At 51.4% G+C, this 16508-nt stretch overlaps 1 protein-coding gene across 5 annotated transcripts in view; it reads left to right on the top strand.

Annotated features, from left to right (window-relative positions):
• The first annotated feature begins 3736 nt into the window (after positions 1-3736).
• Positions 3737-16508, top strand: part of LOC126034962 (class I histocompatibility antigen, F10 alpha chain-like) — a 45239-nt gene continuing 32467 nt past the window's right edge. For 2 of the 5 annotated variants that reach the window (XR_007504808.1, XR_007504807.1), the window contains exons 1-8: positions 3737-3848; positions 4453-4716; positions 5446-5721; positions 5799-6071; positions 6157-6255; positions 6406-6438; positions 6738-6770; positions 6950-7668. Coding sequence is in view for 2 of the 5 variants with exons in the window: in XM_049792991.1 (XP_049648948.1) it covers positions 3779-3848; positions 4453-4716; positions 5446-5721; positions 5799-6071; positions 6157-6255; positions 6406-6438; positions 6738-6770 (1048 nt within the window). In the remaining 3 variants the exon portion in view is untranslated. The remainder of the gene's footprint in view (positions 3849-4452; positions 4717-5445; positions 5722-5798; positions 6072-6156; positions 6256-6405; positions 6439-6737; positions 6771-6949; positions 7669-16508) is intronic. The other 3 variants (XR_007504809.1, XM_049792991.1, XM_049792990.1) reach the window with 3 other exon arrangements.

Below are 16508 nucleotides of genomic sequence, written 5' to 3'. Positions count from 1 at the left end.
GGTAGCAGAAGTACACACTAGGTAAAACCCCCAGTTTGGCTTGGTGTTTTCTCACAGCAAACCCACTTGTACAGGCGAAGTCACTCTTGGTCAAGTTCTTTTGCGCAGGGCTTTGAAGCCATCTTTACCTTGTAGCTTTTTCTTGTATAATAAGCAGAGGGCCCAAGAAAACCGGTTGATGTTCACAGATGACCTCTGTGTTTCCCATGTTCCACCCCCTTGCTCAAGAGACCACTTCCACTGGGGCTGGCAAAGCTGGAGGTGTCCATTTGCGCTTGTGGGGTGTAGCACCAAATAATTTCAAGGCACGCAACAAACACATACAGAAAAAGCAATAAAGGTATCTCTACCATAATGCTTTGAATCACATGTCCCACCCATCCTGTCAGGGAATTAAACCACTCGGCCCACCAGGCACCACCAGTAGATTGTTTTGTTTGATGCATTAAGTCCTGGAGATGCTGAATGTTATCCTTTATGCTGGCTGATTCATCAGTTATGTTGAAGAAACACATGCCTTTGAAATCAAAGCAGTGTTTATGGTGTCAAAGGAGGAAATGGTCCACTGCCAATCAGTTTTGTAATGTTCATTGGTATGTGACCACTACCTACTCAGAAAAAGTAGCAATGAGGAGCACTAATACCAAAATCACTTAGCATAGCATAATTCTGTAATACAGCTACTGGGATTGGCATGCCAATGAAGCATGTTGTCAAAAGATCTGCAGGTGTTAATCTTCCCTTAATAAAAAAGGCAGATGAGTTAGTTACAGTAGAGGCTAACGAAATCCAAGTATTTGCATGTTGATCTTGCGGAAATGTATTCAGGGCACATGCTTGTCGTACAAGATGACAAAGCACAACGAGCAAACCTGTGGTAAGGGAGGAAAATGGGAATGTTGTCTCCTTGCAGTAATACATATGCCGTTGCTCCAGCTCTTTCAGCAAATATTAGTCTGGGTTTGAAAAGCTGATGTGGGGCAGTTGCCCACATGGATTGGAGAGCTATGGCTAGGTCTTTAAAGTCTGAGGGAGATAGGGCCCCTTTTATTTTGTCCCACCCTTTCACCAGGCCTTCCAGGTTAGGAGTGGGCAACCAGTCCATCACCTCCCTGGGGATGATTCCCTTTGAGATACCCTCTGTCCACAGTGTATTTCTTTTATTGTCAGTTGGCCGTGTCAACCTCGTCAGAGGTGGGAGTCGAGAATTGTACAGGGGCTTAGGTTCTATTTCTCCATTCTCTTCCACCCTCCTGAAGTCTGCTTTAGATTTTGTCTCTCCCTGAGTGGTGAATCCCATCTGTCTCCCGTAATTAATCAATTCCTGTGTTATTTCTCCCCATGTCATCTCTGGGGGGCCTCCCCTTCTTCGGGGTGCTCTCAAGTGATCTTGTAGTTGTACTGTATACAATTTCAAGGCATCAGGCAGTCCCCTTATAAGAGGATGCAAGCTTTCAGGGTCTGTCACATATTGCATGGGAGATGACTGTTGTGGAACCAGGAGTCGATCATGCATCAACTGGAGACAGGCAGTTTTTTGTACACTGTCCAAAATGTGACCCACTGTAGGCGTTTTAATTGAAAAGGGGTCTCCCCTCTCCATAGGATCCAATCCACATGCCCAATATGCTACTCTTTGGGTCAGGGACCACAGCTTTCTATTGTCATCTGTAATTAGGAAAACTCCCAGACCCCAATATCCCCTTGCCTTATCCTCACTTAGCAGGATGCGGTCATCCCCAGCAAGGGATATTCTCCACATACACTCAGTTTCCATTTCTCGGGGTCCCTGGGAATATTTTTCCTGAATTTTAGCCAAATCAGTGGGGGAATAAGAGACAATGTGGGTGGTAACTTGTTGGGCTCCTCCTTGGCCACCATCCACAGTCTCGGCCTTAAATCAAAGGCTGCATTGTGACTTCCCCCATCCGAAGAGGAAACGTTTCCCTTATCTGTCCTAGGTCTTCAAAAGGATATGATTTTGATTCTTTTTCCCCATCAGAGTCTGCATCCACATTCTCTACACCAATCTGGGAGCAAGTTTCATCTAATTGCTCCCTTAATACCCTTTTCCACTCCAAAGCCTCCATCAGAGCAGTATGTAACCTCTGGTTAGTCACTCGCTCAGTGTCAAGTTGATCAGAGACACTTCTTGTCTCATTTTCCAAATGCTCCCGCAAAACTGTCGCTAAATCTTGAAAGGATTTTATCATCTTTCCTTCTGCTTGTCGGGTCACACGTTTGTTCTATGGTGCTGCCACAAGAATGGCTCCTAAAACCACACAAACCAATGTTATGCCGAGGGGGAAGAGTTGGGCATGGTAACCTTCTAATCTCTCTAGGAGAGAAATAGAGTCTACAGTCAGATTTCCAAGGTGGGGCATAGTGGGAGTCATACCAAGGGGAAAGAGCTGTGCACTGTAGGCACTTAATCTCTCCAGGAGAGATGTAGGTCTATGGTCAGATCTCCCAGGGGGGAGCATAAAGGGGATACAATTACAAGGATCAGATGTTTTTAGTAGTCCGCTGGGGACTACCTCTACAAACGGACCTCACAGGGAGACCGCAACAAAATCAGATTATTAAGTTCTCTGAGTACTATCTCCCCTTGTGTATGACTCCTCTCAGGGGCCACAGTAAGGACCTAGTCCCAATGATTGCTTAGCAACACCAAAGAAATCCTGCTGACTACGCCAAAAATGTCATGACCTGGACTGGACAGACCAGGGAGTCATGCTGAATTTGGAATTCCATTGGGCTAAATTAAGGTGAAACGACACCAAACAATCAGTTAAAGATTTTATTCATGACAGAAGCAAACTGCATTTGGGAGGCATAACAGTAGGTGGCGTGGTTTCTTGCAACAGGAATAGGCATGGAACTACTTCAGTAAGCCGTGGTAACCGTATACATCAGTTTAGGGAATAAGGAGAGAAAAGGAAAAAGAGAGACCGATATCACCGGCCCTGGATCCAGCATTGGTTCAGTCGGCCGAGGGGTCCAGTTAGCTGAGGGGTCCAGTTCTGGCGGGTTTGCACACGTGGGGCTTCAGTTCATGTGCTTTTACCATCTTTGCCCCTCCTTTGGGAGTGCACTCGAACTCCTTAGGCTAATTAGGTGCCCTGATCAGTTTGTGAGCCTCTGGGCTTGGGGGTCGTTTGGGGAGCAACCTCCCCCTCCCAGCAGACATGATCTTTCGCCATGCACGGTGAGCTGCCCTGCCCAGCCTATCCAAAGCAGCTTTATCAGAACAGGGAGCTGTGCACCCTCCGGCACGCTCTCCCCCTCCTGTTGCTGATGTCCAGTGCTGAACGGCTTCTCCTCACCTGTGGCTCCTTGTTAGGCAGAGTTCATGCAGAGTTCTTTGTCAGGCAGAACTTGCCCCACCACAATATTTGAGACATTAACTCTTTCAGTCTCTAATACCCATACAGGGGACACTGATGTGAGGGACAGTGGGAACAGGGGACACTGGGTGACTCTGGGTGGGGGGGTCCTGCGGGTGGGGTCCAGGGGTCCCGGGGATTGATGGGCTCCCTGGGGGGGTCCCGCGGGTCCTCTGTGTCTCCCCCCAGCCTCCACCTTCCTCCAGCTCTTTCGCTTTATCCCAGTCTGCAGGAATGCAATCCGCCTGGCACCCAGAGATGTCCGAGGTGGCTCTAGGCTGACGTCGGAGGGAGGGTGGAGGCAGGGAGGTAGCGGTGCCGCTGGGGTGGGGTTTGAGTTGTTGCGGGGTTTGGGAGTCCATGCAGTTGCGGGGTCGGAGCAGAGCAGCGTGATGGGGCTGGGCCGAGGGCTGGGACTGGAGCTGGGGCTGCTGCTGGGGCTCCTCAGCGGGGCGGCGAGCGGTGAGCACAGCTGGGGATGTGGGAGCCCTGGGCACTGGGATCCCCCTTGACCTTCCTCTTGGCACCAGGAACCCTCCTGGGCACTGGGACCCCTTCGACTCCCCCCTTTCCTACCACCCCAGTCCCCCTCCCCAGTCACAGGGACCCCCTGGGAACACTCCCCCACACCTTCGGTTCCCTCTTCCAAGGGCCCCCTCTGGATCCCCCATTTTCTGAGAACCAGGACACTTCCCCCACCCTGCCTCAGACCTTCCTGCTCCCTCGGACCCTCCCTTAGATCTGCTTTCTTGAACTCTGGGACCTCCCTGGCCCCCCCTTCCTGGGCATCCCAGGTACCCCACCCCTTGGACACCTGTGGGACCCCCCTTTCCTTGATACCAGGACCCTGCTGGGCTCCCCTTCCCAGGAACCAGGACCCCCCCTCCCACACATAACTCACTCCTCCACCAATCACATCCCCCCCTAAAGCTCCCCCCCCCCATCACCCCAATCTGCTCCCCTGGGACCCCGACCCAGCCTCAGTGCCCACCCCTGGGACTTCTCACCCCTGTCTGCCCCCAGCCCAACTGCTCCCCACCTCTAACCACTCCCTGTGTCCCCACAGGATTCCACTCCCTGCGCTACTTCCACATGGCAGTGTCAGAGCCCAGCCCGGGGGTCCCCCAGTTTGTATCCATGGGGTACGTGGATGGGAACCTCATCTCACACTACGACAGCGAGACAGGGAGGACGGTGCCCCGGGCAGACTGGATGGCGGACAACCTGGATCAGCAGCACTGGGATGGTGAGACCCAAATTGGACAGAGGAATCAGCAGGTTTACCGCATCAACCTGGACACACTGCGGGACCGCTACAACCAGAGCGGGAGTGAGTGTGGGGCTCTGTGGGGCTGGGTTGGGGCTCCATGGGACAGGGTGGTTCCTTCCCCCTCCTGCTCCAAGATGCTGCTGTTCGCCACACTGCTGCCCCGTGTTGTGCTGGCCCTTCCCTGCCTGGTGTCACTGTTAGAGGGCTTCCAACCGCCCTGTCCCCCAGCCCAAGGGGTTCCCGGCTGCCCTGTCCCAGCCCCACAGTGCTTGGGATCCCCTGTCCTTGATCCAGGGGGGGCTTCTGGCCACCCCAGCCCAGCGCATCCCCCCACCACACACACACAGTGCCCAGGACCCCAGCCCCTCACCATCCCCACAGAAGTCGAGACCCCCAGAACCAGAGGGGCTCCCACTTGCAGTGTCCCAGGCCCTTGCCCTCCCCATGGTGCTCAGGCCCCCCATCCCAGAGCCAGAGGGGCTTCTCCCAGCCCATCCCATCTCCTTATCATCCCCAGCCCCAGCATTTGGGACCCAGTCCAGCCCCGTGCTGTCCTGGGGTGCCATGGGGCAGGGTGCCAGCCCAGCCACCTCCTGGGTGCAGGGGGTCTGCATCATGGCTTTACATGACATCCTGAGTGCTGCGGGCCCTGGCAAGACGGTGGGCAGCTCTCGTGCTGGTACCCGATCCCCCCCGAGGGTCATGCAGGTTTGGGGCGGGGTTCTGTGCCCCAGTGAAGGCCCAGGGCTGCAGCAGCCCCTCAGCCCCATTTCCCTGGTCGTGTTTCAGGGGCTCACACGCTGCAGCACATGCATGGCTGTGACATCCTGGAGGACGGCAGCACCAGGGGGTATCTGCAGGATGCCTATGATGGGAGGGATTTCATCGCCTTCGACTGGGACACGATGACATTCACTGCGGCAGATGCGGTGGCGCAAATCACCAAGAGGAAGTGGGAGAAGGACGGGAGTGAAGCTGCACGGCGGAAGCACTACCTGAACAACACCTGCATCGAGTGGCTGAGGAAATACGTGAGCTACGGGCGGGCCGTGCTGGAGAGGAAAGGTGAGGGTGAGACGGGGACCCTGGGGACGGGCTGCTGTGGGTGCGTGTGCCGGCTCTCACCGCCACCCCCTCCCCAGAGCCCCCCATGGTCCGAGTGTCAGGGAAGGAGGCCCACGGGATCCTGACCTTGTACTGCCGCGCTTACGGCTTCTACCCGCGGCCCATCACTGTCAGCTGGCTGAAGGACGGCGAGTTCAGGGACCAGGAGACCAAGCGGGGCAGCATCGCGCCCAACAGCGATGGCACCTACTACACGTGGGCCTCCATCGAGGCCCTTCCAGAGGAGAAGGACAAGTACCGGTGCCGCGTGGAGCACACCAGCCTGCCTGAGCCCGGCCTCTTCATGTGGGGTGAGCCCGGTGGCCTTGGGCATGTAGAGCAGTGGTGGGCTGGGGTGGTTCCCCTTCCCCTCCTCACGGTCCTGCTCTCCCCCAGAGACGGAGTCCAACCTGTTCACCATCATCCTGGCGGTGGCTTTTGCCATCCTACTTACTGTTGTCGTCACCGGATTTGCCTTCTGGAAGTACAAATCAGGTAAAGTGATGGGGCCAGCGAGGCAGAGGGTTGCAGGAGGAAGGCAGGGGCTGGGGGGCCGGGAGGGGGTGCGGGACTGAGCTGCTGTGCTCTGGGGACCCCCCAAGCTTGGTGGCCACAGTGGATGCTGATGCCTCTTTCTCTCTGCAGGGAGGAAGAAGAAGGGTTGTGATCCGCCATCAGGTGAGTACCGGCAGCAGGTCCGGCTCCAGCTGCTGCCCAGTGCTGGGGTGTTCTTGCGGTTCGGGTTTCTGGCTCCTGCTGGCATTTCCCGATCCCCTGTCCTCCCTGTGCTGCCCCTCTTTAAGTCCCTGTAGTGGGGACATATGGAGGAGATTGTGTCTCCTCTCTGGTGCTCACGGCTCCATCGTGCTCTCCCAGTGGCTGCAGCGTGGCTGTGGCTCCCGGGCCGACTCCTGGCACGTGCACCGTGCCCGTAGCGAGCACGGGGCTGGCAGCTCACGGCTGTTTCTCCCTTACAGGCATGGACGGCGGGGCTGGCAGCTCAGCCACAGGTATGGTGTGGGACCAGCTGGGATGGACGGGGCTGCCCCATCTCTTTGTGCTCCACTGTGGGACTTGCAGCCGGAGCAACACGGGGCTACAGGAGGGGGACACCGAGACCCCCAGAACAGCAGGTTGGGGACAGACAGGTTGCTCTGGGTGACGCTGTCTCTTCCTCTCATCCCTGCAGGGCTCACCGTCTAACTGCTCCATGAGGGGCCAGCATGTTGCTAGGTTCGGCCCCCTGCTATATCGCTGGCTGGATGCAGAGAGGTGCTGGAGGAGGCTGAGAGTTGCCTGCAGAGAGAGCTTGTCACGCTGTGCTTGCCCACCCCTGGCCGTGGTGGTGGCTCTTCTGCGTGGGTGAACATCCTATTTTCTGATACTTGGAGAGCTGCAATTATTACCAATGTTCTTTAATTTTGTGCTTGCAGCTGATTTTTCCCATGTGTGTACATTTCTTGGCGTGCACAATAAATGATAGTCGCCATCCTGTGTCAGGCTGTGTCTCCTCACACGGTGCCTGGGCTGCGCTCACATCCTCGGGTCAAGGGCTGTGCTGGTTTTGGCTGGGATAGAATTGATTTTCTTTATCACAGTCCAGCGCAGTGTGGTGTTTAGGATTTGTGACCAAAACAGTGTTGGTAACACAGCGATGGATGTGAACAATGTCGGCAGAGCGTCAAGGCCTTCTCTGTTTCTCACTCGGTTTCCCTGGTGAATAGATGGGGGTTGCGCAAGCTGCAGAGAGGGGACACAACCAGGCAGATGACTCAAACTAACGAGAGAGATTGCAGGCCGTATCATGTTGTACTCAATGACAAAAAGGGAAAAGAGGGTGTTGAGGGGGACTGGCCAGCTTTTCCTCAGGAACTAGCTGAGTATTGGCATCCTTGTGGAGGTGGCGAGGTCTGAGGCCACGCAGGCAGGCATTGAGAAGAGGGTCTCCTGGTCTGAGGCCACACAGACGAGCACTGATAAGAAGGTCCCTTGCTCCAAGGCCACACAGATGGGAACTGATAACAAGGTCTCTTACGCTAAGGCCACGCAGATGGGCACAGATAAGAAGGGCTCTTGGTCCGAGGTCACACAGATGGGCACTGATAAGAAGGTCTCTTGCTCCAAGGCCACAGACCCTGACATTGAGAAGAAGAAGTTCTCTTGCTCCGAGGCCATGCAGATGGGCACTGAGAAGGTCTGATATGAGGCCATGCAGATGGGTGCCGAGAGCAACGTCTCCCGGTTTGACATCATGCAAACGGTCACTGCGACTAAACCAGGGGCTCCACTCTGAACTGTAATAGTTGCTCTTGCAGTCAAGGGGTCCCAGTGAAGTCCACACAGTGGACTCTTCCCCTGAGAGGGGGCAGAGGCAGAACAACCTGGTCCCTATCCCTGAGTGGGCTGCGAGATACAGGGAACGATTGTGTCTGTCAGCCAGGTGAAGACATTTGCTCCCTGGTTGCTCTGATGCTGTGAAGGTGGGGCTGACAGGCTGGAACTAGAAGGTAGGGAAGCCCAGCAGCTGGCATCCATTGCTAGGGACTGTGGGATTGATGGATTGGAAGAGGGGCAGCCACCCATCACCTCTGGAGGTGGCTCTTATTGAGTGTGAAAGCAAAGTATCTACTCAAGGAAGATCTTGTAGTGAGGTCAGTGGTCTACCAGAGAGGAATATACCTGGTACCTGAGGGTGTTTGCAGTGGTCCACGATGACCTGGGCAATAATTGGTCCCCCAAAGTTCCAGTGCACAAGGTCTGTATGGCGGATGTTTGTACGGAGCGCATCGATGTGCACTAGCAACCCAGCTGTGGTGGATTGGCTAGACTTAGAGGCTCCAACTGCCCATGGACTGGTGTGCCAGCTGCAGCAATTCAAGGAGGACCTCTGTTCCCCCTCGCCACCACGAGTTTTTGTCTCAGCTGTGGACAGACTGTTCCCCAAGGTCCAGCCACTCGAAGAGAAGATGGAGAATCTCCCTCCTTGCACCTACAGGCCAGCATCTCGGCTACCAGGAGCCTGCTCAATGCAACGGGGCCGTGGGTGCACACCATGTGCCTCCTGGGAGGGTTCTGTCTGTGTTATCGTGGGGAGGGCACAAAGAAGTGGGACGGTGCTCCTACCTCAGTCCTGGAAGCCCATGGGCAAGAATTGTGGGGGAAAAACAGTGGCAAAGAAGGGAGCATCCAGGAAGATTGCTGCTCCAGTGGCTGTCGAGCAATTCCCCAGGTGCAGTAGATGGGTTGAGGACACCTCTCCCCCTTCTGATCCTGATTCTGTGGACTTATGTCCACATGGGGTCAACCCTCATGCCCAGTACCATGGAACGACCATGCTGGACAGGCGTATGATCGTGCCTGTGACTAGTAGTCGAACCATTTATGTTGGAAAAGACCTTCAATATCATCGAGTCCAACCAACAAACGTGTCCACCAAACCATGTTCTGAAGTGCCTTGTCTACGCACTTTTTGAATACCTCCAGAGATAGTGACTCCACCGCTTCCCTGGGCAGCATGTTCCAATACCTGATAACTCTTTCAGTAAAGAATTTTTTCCCAATATCCAATCTAAATCTCCCCTGCCACAAATTGAGTCCATTTCCTCTCGTCCTATCTCAAGCCACCTGACAGAAGAGACCAACACCCACCTCACTACAAGCCCCTCTCAGGCAGTTGTAGAGAGCAATAAGGTCTCCCCTCAGCCTCCTCTTCTCCAGACTAAACAGCCCCAGCTCCCTCAGCCGCTCCTCATAAGACTTGTGCTCCAGGCCCCTCACCAGCTTCGTTGCCCTTCTCTGGACACGCTCCAGCAACTCAATGTCTTTCCTGTAGTGAGGGGCCCAAAACTGAACACAGGACTCGAGGTGCGGCCTCACCAGTGCCGAGTAGAGGGGAACAACCACCTCCCTGCTCCTGCTGGCCACACTCTTTCTGATACAGGCCAGGATGCCGTTGGCCTTCTTGGCCACCTGGGCATGCTGCTGGCTCATATTCAGCCGGCTGTCGACCAGCACCCCCAGGTCTTTCTCTGCCGGGCAGCTTTCCAGCCACTCTTCCCCAAGCCTGTAGCGCTGCATGGGGTTGCTGTGACCAAAGTGCAGGACCCGGCACTTGGCCTCGTTGAACCTCATACAATTGGCCTCAGCCCATCGATCCAGCCTGTCCAGATCTCTCTGTAGAGCCCCCCTGCCCTCAGGCAGATCGACCCTGCCTCCCACCTTGGTGTCATCTGCAAACTTGCTGAGGGTGCACTCGATCCCCTCATCCAGATCATTGACAAAGATATTAAACAGAACAGGGCCCAATACCGAGGCCTGAGGAACACCACTCGTGACCTGCCGTCAACTGGATTTCACCCCATTCACCACAACCCTCTGGGCTCTTCCATCCAGCCAGTTTTTCACCCAGCGAAGAGTACACTTGTCTAAGCCATGAGCCACCAGCTTCTCAAGGAGTATGCCATGTGAGACAGTGTCAAAGGCCTTGCTGAAGTCCAGGTAGGCAACATCCACAGCCTTTCTCTCATCCAGTAGGCGGGTCACCTGGTTGTAGAAGGAGATTAGGTTGGTGAAGCAGGACCTGCCTTTCATGAACCCATGCTGACTGGGCCTGATTCCCTGGTTGTCCTGCACATGCCATGTGAGCAGATTCAAGATGAACTGTTCCATCATCTTCCTCAGTACCAAGGTCAGGCTGACAGGCCCGTAGTTCCTTGGGTCCTCACTCTGACCCTTCTTGTAAATGGGTGTCACGTTGGCAAGCCTCCAGTCCTCTGGGACCTCCCCTGTTGACCAGGATTGCCGATAGATGATGGAGAGTGGCTTGGCAAGGACCTCCACCAGCTCCCTCAGTACTCTTGGATGGATCCCATCTGGTCCCAGAGATCTGTGAGTGTCCAGTCCTTGCAACGCAGCCTGGATGAGAGAGACGTGGGCTCCTCTTGAGGTAAGAAGGTTTTTGGTTTGGACTTGCATGAGTCAGGTTATGAATGCTCTGATCAGGATTAGGGGTCCTGCCCTCAGCTGGGCAGGGGAAAGGGACAAACAGATTCGATGGCCTGGCACATCAGACCCCTTACTTGGAAGTAAGATACTTCAAGGAAGTGAAGATACTTCAAGGATACAAAGAGGCACTGATGGGCCACTGTAGATATGAAGATGTATCCCACGGGATTGTGCCCAGGTGGCCAAGGCAGCCAAGAGCATCCTGGCTTGTGTCAGAAATGGTGTGGCCAGCAGGACTAGGGAAGTGCTCGTCCCCCTGTACTCGGCACTGGTGAGGCTGCACCTCGAATACTGTGTGCGGTTTTGGGCCCCTCACTACGAGAAAGACATGAGGTGCTGGATGGTGAGTCCACCACTTCCCTGGGCAGCCTGTTCCAGTGCCTGACAACCCTTTCAGTGAAGACATTTCTCCTAATATGCAATCTAAACCTTCCCTGGTGCAACTTGAGGCCATTTCCTCTCATCCTATCTCACCTTGAACACTCCCAAAGATGGGGTGTCCACAACTTCTCTTGGCGACATGGTCCAGCATCTCACTAGCCTCTCCTAAAACATTCTCATGTTCAAACATGTCTTATGTCTCCCCTCTTCCAGTTTCAAACCACGGCACTTGGCCTGTCACTACAGGCTTTGGTGAGAAGTCTCTCTCCATCTTTCATCATTTGAGGGATGCTGGAGAAGTCAAAGCCACCCAATTGGTCCTAGAGCTTGCTGCCTGAGAAACATGGCCAGTACTCTGTCTCCCTACTGACTGGTAGAGGGTGGCCAATGGCCTGTGGGGTGGCTATAGCGATGGTTGCAGAGGTAAAGCCCTCTGGGCTGCTGCGTTATGGCAGCAGGACCTTGCTGCCTGGGTAGAGCCCCATCACGTCTATGTCTGAGAGCCACGCCCGTGGAAGACATCAACGCAAGGAGCAAGTAGACCAGGCGGCAAAAAATTGGAGTGGTTCAGGTAGACCTGGACTGGGAATGTCGTTGTGAGCTGTTTAGAGCTTGTTTTGTGCGTGGGACATTGGGAGAGAGACAACGTATGGGTGGGATGTGGAATGATTGCTGGAGGTGACTTATCGATATGACGCCCCCCCACCCCCCACCTCAAGGGAAGGTCAACCTCCAGGCTGGAAGACAGTGCACACGGTAGTTCCCTGAGGAACATAACCTGCAACTTTAGATGTCAGCAACACCAGGGGAGCTTGGTATGCTGGCTCTGAAAAGTAACACGGAGGGTGGAGAAGAGTCAAGATGCCACGGCCAGGCCCTGTGATTGCAGGAATAGGGAACTGGAATGATGGGAATGAGAACGGTTGGTCCCTGCATTGAATCCACTGAAGCAAGGAGGTAAAATAATGGGGGTTCTGTTGAGCTAATGCCCTACTTCTGATTTATATCACATGTGCCCAGTTCTGGGGTACTGACACGTAACATCATGTCCTTTGGGTGAACTTTGCTCATTATAATATCATTATAATACAAAACCACACCTCCATCCCAGAAGTTACCTCTGTACCCGCTGTCCCTCACACCAGTGTCCCCCGTACGGGTCATCCTGCTCCTGCTGTCCCTCCTGCCCGCTGTCGCCAAGGGCTGGTGTCCTCCAGCTTGAGGCAGGGGCGAGCGGTACCTTCTCCTCAGCACCCGCCTGTGAGACCTCGGAGCTGGAGACCTTCTCAGGGCCCTTATGGGTGACGTCGGAGCAGAAGACCTTCTTCTCAGGGCCCCTGTAATTCAAAGAAACTAACTCAATAGTTTGATTAACTATTAAGTAGGTATTCTTTATTGGCAGCGCTGCATGCACAAGGGATCGCTCCACCTATCGCGCACACTGTCGGGTCTAATTGTGCAGGTTAAGTACATGTTCCACAGACATATTCACTAGATTTCCGAGAAATGTTACACATATTCATTAGTTTTCTGGGAAACTATTAGCATATGCAAATGTCCTTTACACAGGCGCATTGAAGATTTCTCGTGGTCTTCAGGAGTCCTCTGGTGGTCTTCCATAGTCTTCCCCACTTGTCCGCTATTTGACCCTCCTCAGGTGATTCTGCGCAGTATGGTCTTGTACATGTTTTGATACATCCAGTGCTTGTTAGTGCTCTTATTATCTAAGTTTTCATTAGTGGTGTGGAACCATATGGTTAGTTTAAGCTAAACTATCTACAAGGACAAGAACAAAGGCAGGAGTCCTTACCTTTTCTGGCCCTATCTATTCAAGCAAGGCCTCTACTTGTGCCTTCTCGACAAGATCGTAAATTCATCAAACATTTAATTAAGTTTTGTGATGGCTCATGGTTCCTTCTTGCTCATCACTCCCAAGTACCAGTCTCTGACAGGCTTAATCCTTGACAAACACCAGTCTTTGGTATGTAAAGTTACAGAGAGACAATCATTAAGCAATTAGCAGTTCGTTCTCTATATCAGTCCCCCGTTTTCTTTAAACCTTTGCAAATTCTTTTGCAACTATAGGATTCCACTACTTCCCAGAGACGGTGTAAAATATTTTCCGGTTTCTACTTGATGTCTGATTTTATTTCATTTCCAGCTTTCGTAATTTTCTACTGTGCCCTGACATCACCACACAAAACACTTAAGCATAATGCAGACCATCATTCCTAAAGTCATTAAAATTATAACCATAATAAAAATTTGCTTTAGCCACCCGAAATTTGGCAGCCAGGATGTTAGTTTGTCCCACAATTCTCTAAATCCCCACGAGAGGTCATCCTTTATTATTTCATTTAGTATTTTGGTCTGTTTCCAAATTTCTTCTAAGTCGGTGGAGATTCTTCCACTTTGATCTATATACATGCAACAACTCGTATTTATAACTGTGCATACTCCACCCTGAGAGGTCAATAATAGATCTAATGCCATTCTATTTTGTTGTACAATTTGAGATAAACGGGATATTTCTAATTGTTGGGCCTTTATTGCATCAATTGTTCTATTCTCAAGGTTTTCTATTACTGCCAAAATGTTAACTATGGCTTTTTCTAACTCCCTCCCTCCCAACCATGGAAGAAACCATCGGACAAAACTATGAAAGGCAGTAGGCCTCCTTACTAAAGGATTCTCAACATCTCGTCTAATCTTTTGAAAGTGTGTTCGCACCCATCCTTTTGGTGGAGAACTGTGTATAGTCATATTCGGAACCACTGCTCCCAAAGTACATGTTCCCATCCAGTTCTTTGGCAAAACTTTCCGGGCCGTGTCATTGCATAGCCAGTACCATCCCTTTCCTTCTGGCACTGGCCATGCTGTAGTATTAACAGAAGTTGAAGTTCCAATATCTGTAGTTTTGTTACAAACTGTATGATTCCCTACATACATCCCATTAACACGGTCAATTTTTCCAAGTCCTTTAGGTGGATTACATCTCTGTACACAAGTACAATAAGGCTCCTGGGCCTCAGGACTAGTTATTTCTAACTTCTGGACTTCGTCACTGTCAGTATACCATGTGGTACTTTCCCAAAGATCGGTCCAGGAGTGATTTCTTGGTATCGGAATACCAATTAGCGAGATCCCTTTTCCACCATGTTCTGGCATGTGAGTACATATCCAACAGTCAGTTCTGGTCTGGATTTGGGAAACGTTTTGTCAAGGAAAAATGTGAGTTCAAGTTGCATTGAGCTTCATTTGAACCGAGTAATAACTCTGTTACCATCATGATCTGGAGAATCGCAGACCTGTGGGTCCTGTAGGGATGACCGTCCATGGCCTCTCAGGTGCTCTCTTTACTCTTGCATAGTGAATCCAGGCCGGCTGTTCCTTGATCTTAATGGCAGCGAAGGTCGTCAGCAACACTTGATAGGGTCCGTCCCATTTCTCCTCCAGAGGTTGTCCTGAAAAAATCTGTTGGGTGGTTGTGATTGCGTATCCTGCTTTACGTTGTCCCTGTTTTATAAAACTACTCCCGTCGGTGTACCAGGAGTTTTCAGCATCCTCCAGAGGTTCTTCTTTGAGTTCTGGTCGACAGGAATATATAGTTTCTACTGTTTCTATGCGGTCATGTGTCACTGGTTCATCCAAAGTTCCACTAAGAAAAGAGGCTGGATTGACAATGTTGGTAACTACAATTTCTACCTCATCTTGTTCTACTAACACTGCTTGGTACTTTAAGAATCTCTGTGGCGAGAGCCAATGGCTTCCTTTTTGTTCCAAAACTGCTGAAACTGTATGGGAGACTAACACCGTTATTTTCTGTCCCATGGTAAACTTTCGGGCCTCTTGAACATTGATAACCACTGCTGCAACAGCTCGAAGGCAGCCAGGCCATCCTTTGCTCATCTCGTCCAGTTGTTTGGAGAAATAAGCTACTGCTCGTTTATAGGGACCAAGTCTTTGTGCTAGTACTCCCAAAGCTATTCCTTGTCTCTCATGAGAAAACAGCCAAAATGGTTTGGAAACATCCGGCAGTCCCAGAGCAGGAGCTCTCATTAGTTCTCGTTTGAGCTGCTTAAATGCGTTTCGTGTTTCTCCAGTCCTAATTACTTTTGACTGGTCTCTCTTTATCAATTCGTATAATGGCTTTACCAATAATCCATAATTATCTATCCAAAGGCGACACCAACCTGTCGTTCCCGGAAAGGTCCGCAGCTCTTTTACCGTTTGGGGCTCCGGGGTTTGGCAAATGGTTTCTTTTCGCTCAGTCTTTTCGCTCGTTGTCCTCCCGAGATTTCAAGTCCCAGGTAGGTCACATGCTGTCGAACCAGCTGGGCTTTCTGTTGAGAGACTTGATATCCACTTAACCCCCCCAAATTAAGAAGATTCACAGTCCATCGAATACAGCTTTCCCTGGTTTTAGTAGCTATTAAGAGATCATCCACATATTGTAACAAGATTCCTTCATTGTCTGGAGGTACCGAAGTTTCAAGCTCTTTCGCCAATTGATTTCCAAAGATAGTGGGGCTATTCTTAAAGCCTTGAGGTAATACTGTCCATGTTAGCTGAGTTCTTCTCCCGGACTCAGGATTCTCCGATTCAAAAGCAAACAAATTCTGACTTTCTGTGGCTAAGGTCAGGCAGAAGAAGGCATCCTTCAAATCCAGCACGGTAAACCAAATTTGGTTATCTTTTAGTTTTGTTAACAAAGTGTATGGATTCGCAACTACTGGATGTATATCCTCAGTAATCTTATTTATGGCTCTCAGATCTTGGACTAACCTATAGCTTTTCCCATCTGCCTTTTTAATTGGTAGTATAGGTGTATTATATTCTGATTCACACTCAATCAATATTCCATATTGTAGAAACTTGTCAATTATCTCCTTGATCCCCTTCCTATCATCTAATTTCAGGGGATATTGCTTAACTTTGACAGGTTCTTCTCCTGGTCTCAGCTTAATTACTATAGGGGCTGCATTTTTTAGCTTTTCCTGGAACCTCAGCGGCCCAGACTCCAGGATATACTTGATCAACAATTTCTGGAGGTACTTCAAATTTTAGTTCAGCTTGTATTAATGCCAAGCTTAAAATGGTAATTAGCTGGTCTTCCTTGATTTTTAATTCCATTTTTCCTTTTTCAAAAACAATTTCTGCTTCCAATTGTTGTAGCAAATTGCGGCCTAACAAGGATTTTGGAGATCTGGGCAAATACAGAAATTTATGTATTCCTATTTATTACCCAATTTATATTTAAGCGGTTTTAGGAAATAAGCCTTTTTCTGCTGGCCAGTAGCTCCCACTACAGTCACAAACTCTTCATCCTCCGGTATCAACCTTTGATTTAACTCTGAATAGGA

Source organism: Accipiter gentilis, chromosome 36 (assembly GCF_929443795.1).
Source record: "Accipiter gentilis chromosome 36, bAccGen1.1, whole genome shotgun sequence".
In the NCBI taxonomy this organism is placed as follows: Eukaryota; Metazoa; Chordata; class Aves; order Accipitriformes; family Accipitridae; genus Astur; species Astur gentilis.
Note: the sequence above shows the minus strand (reverse complement) of the source record. Positions and strands in the feature narration are given on the sequence as shown.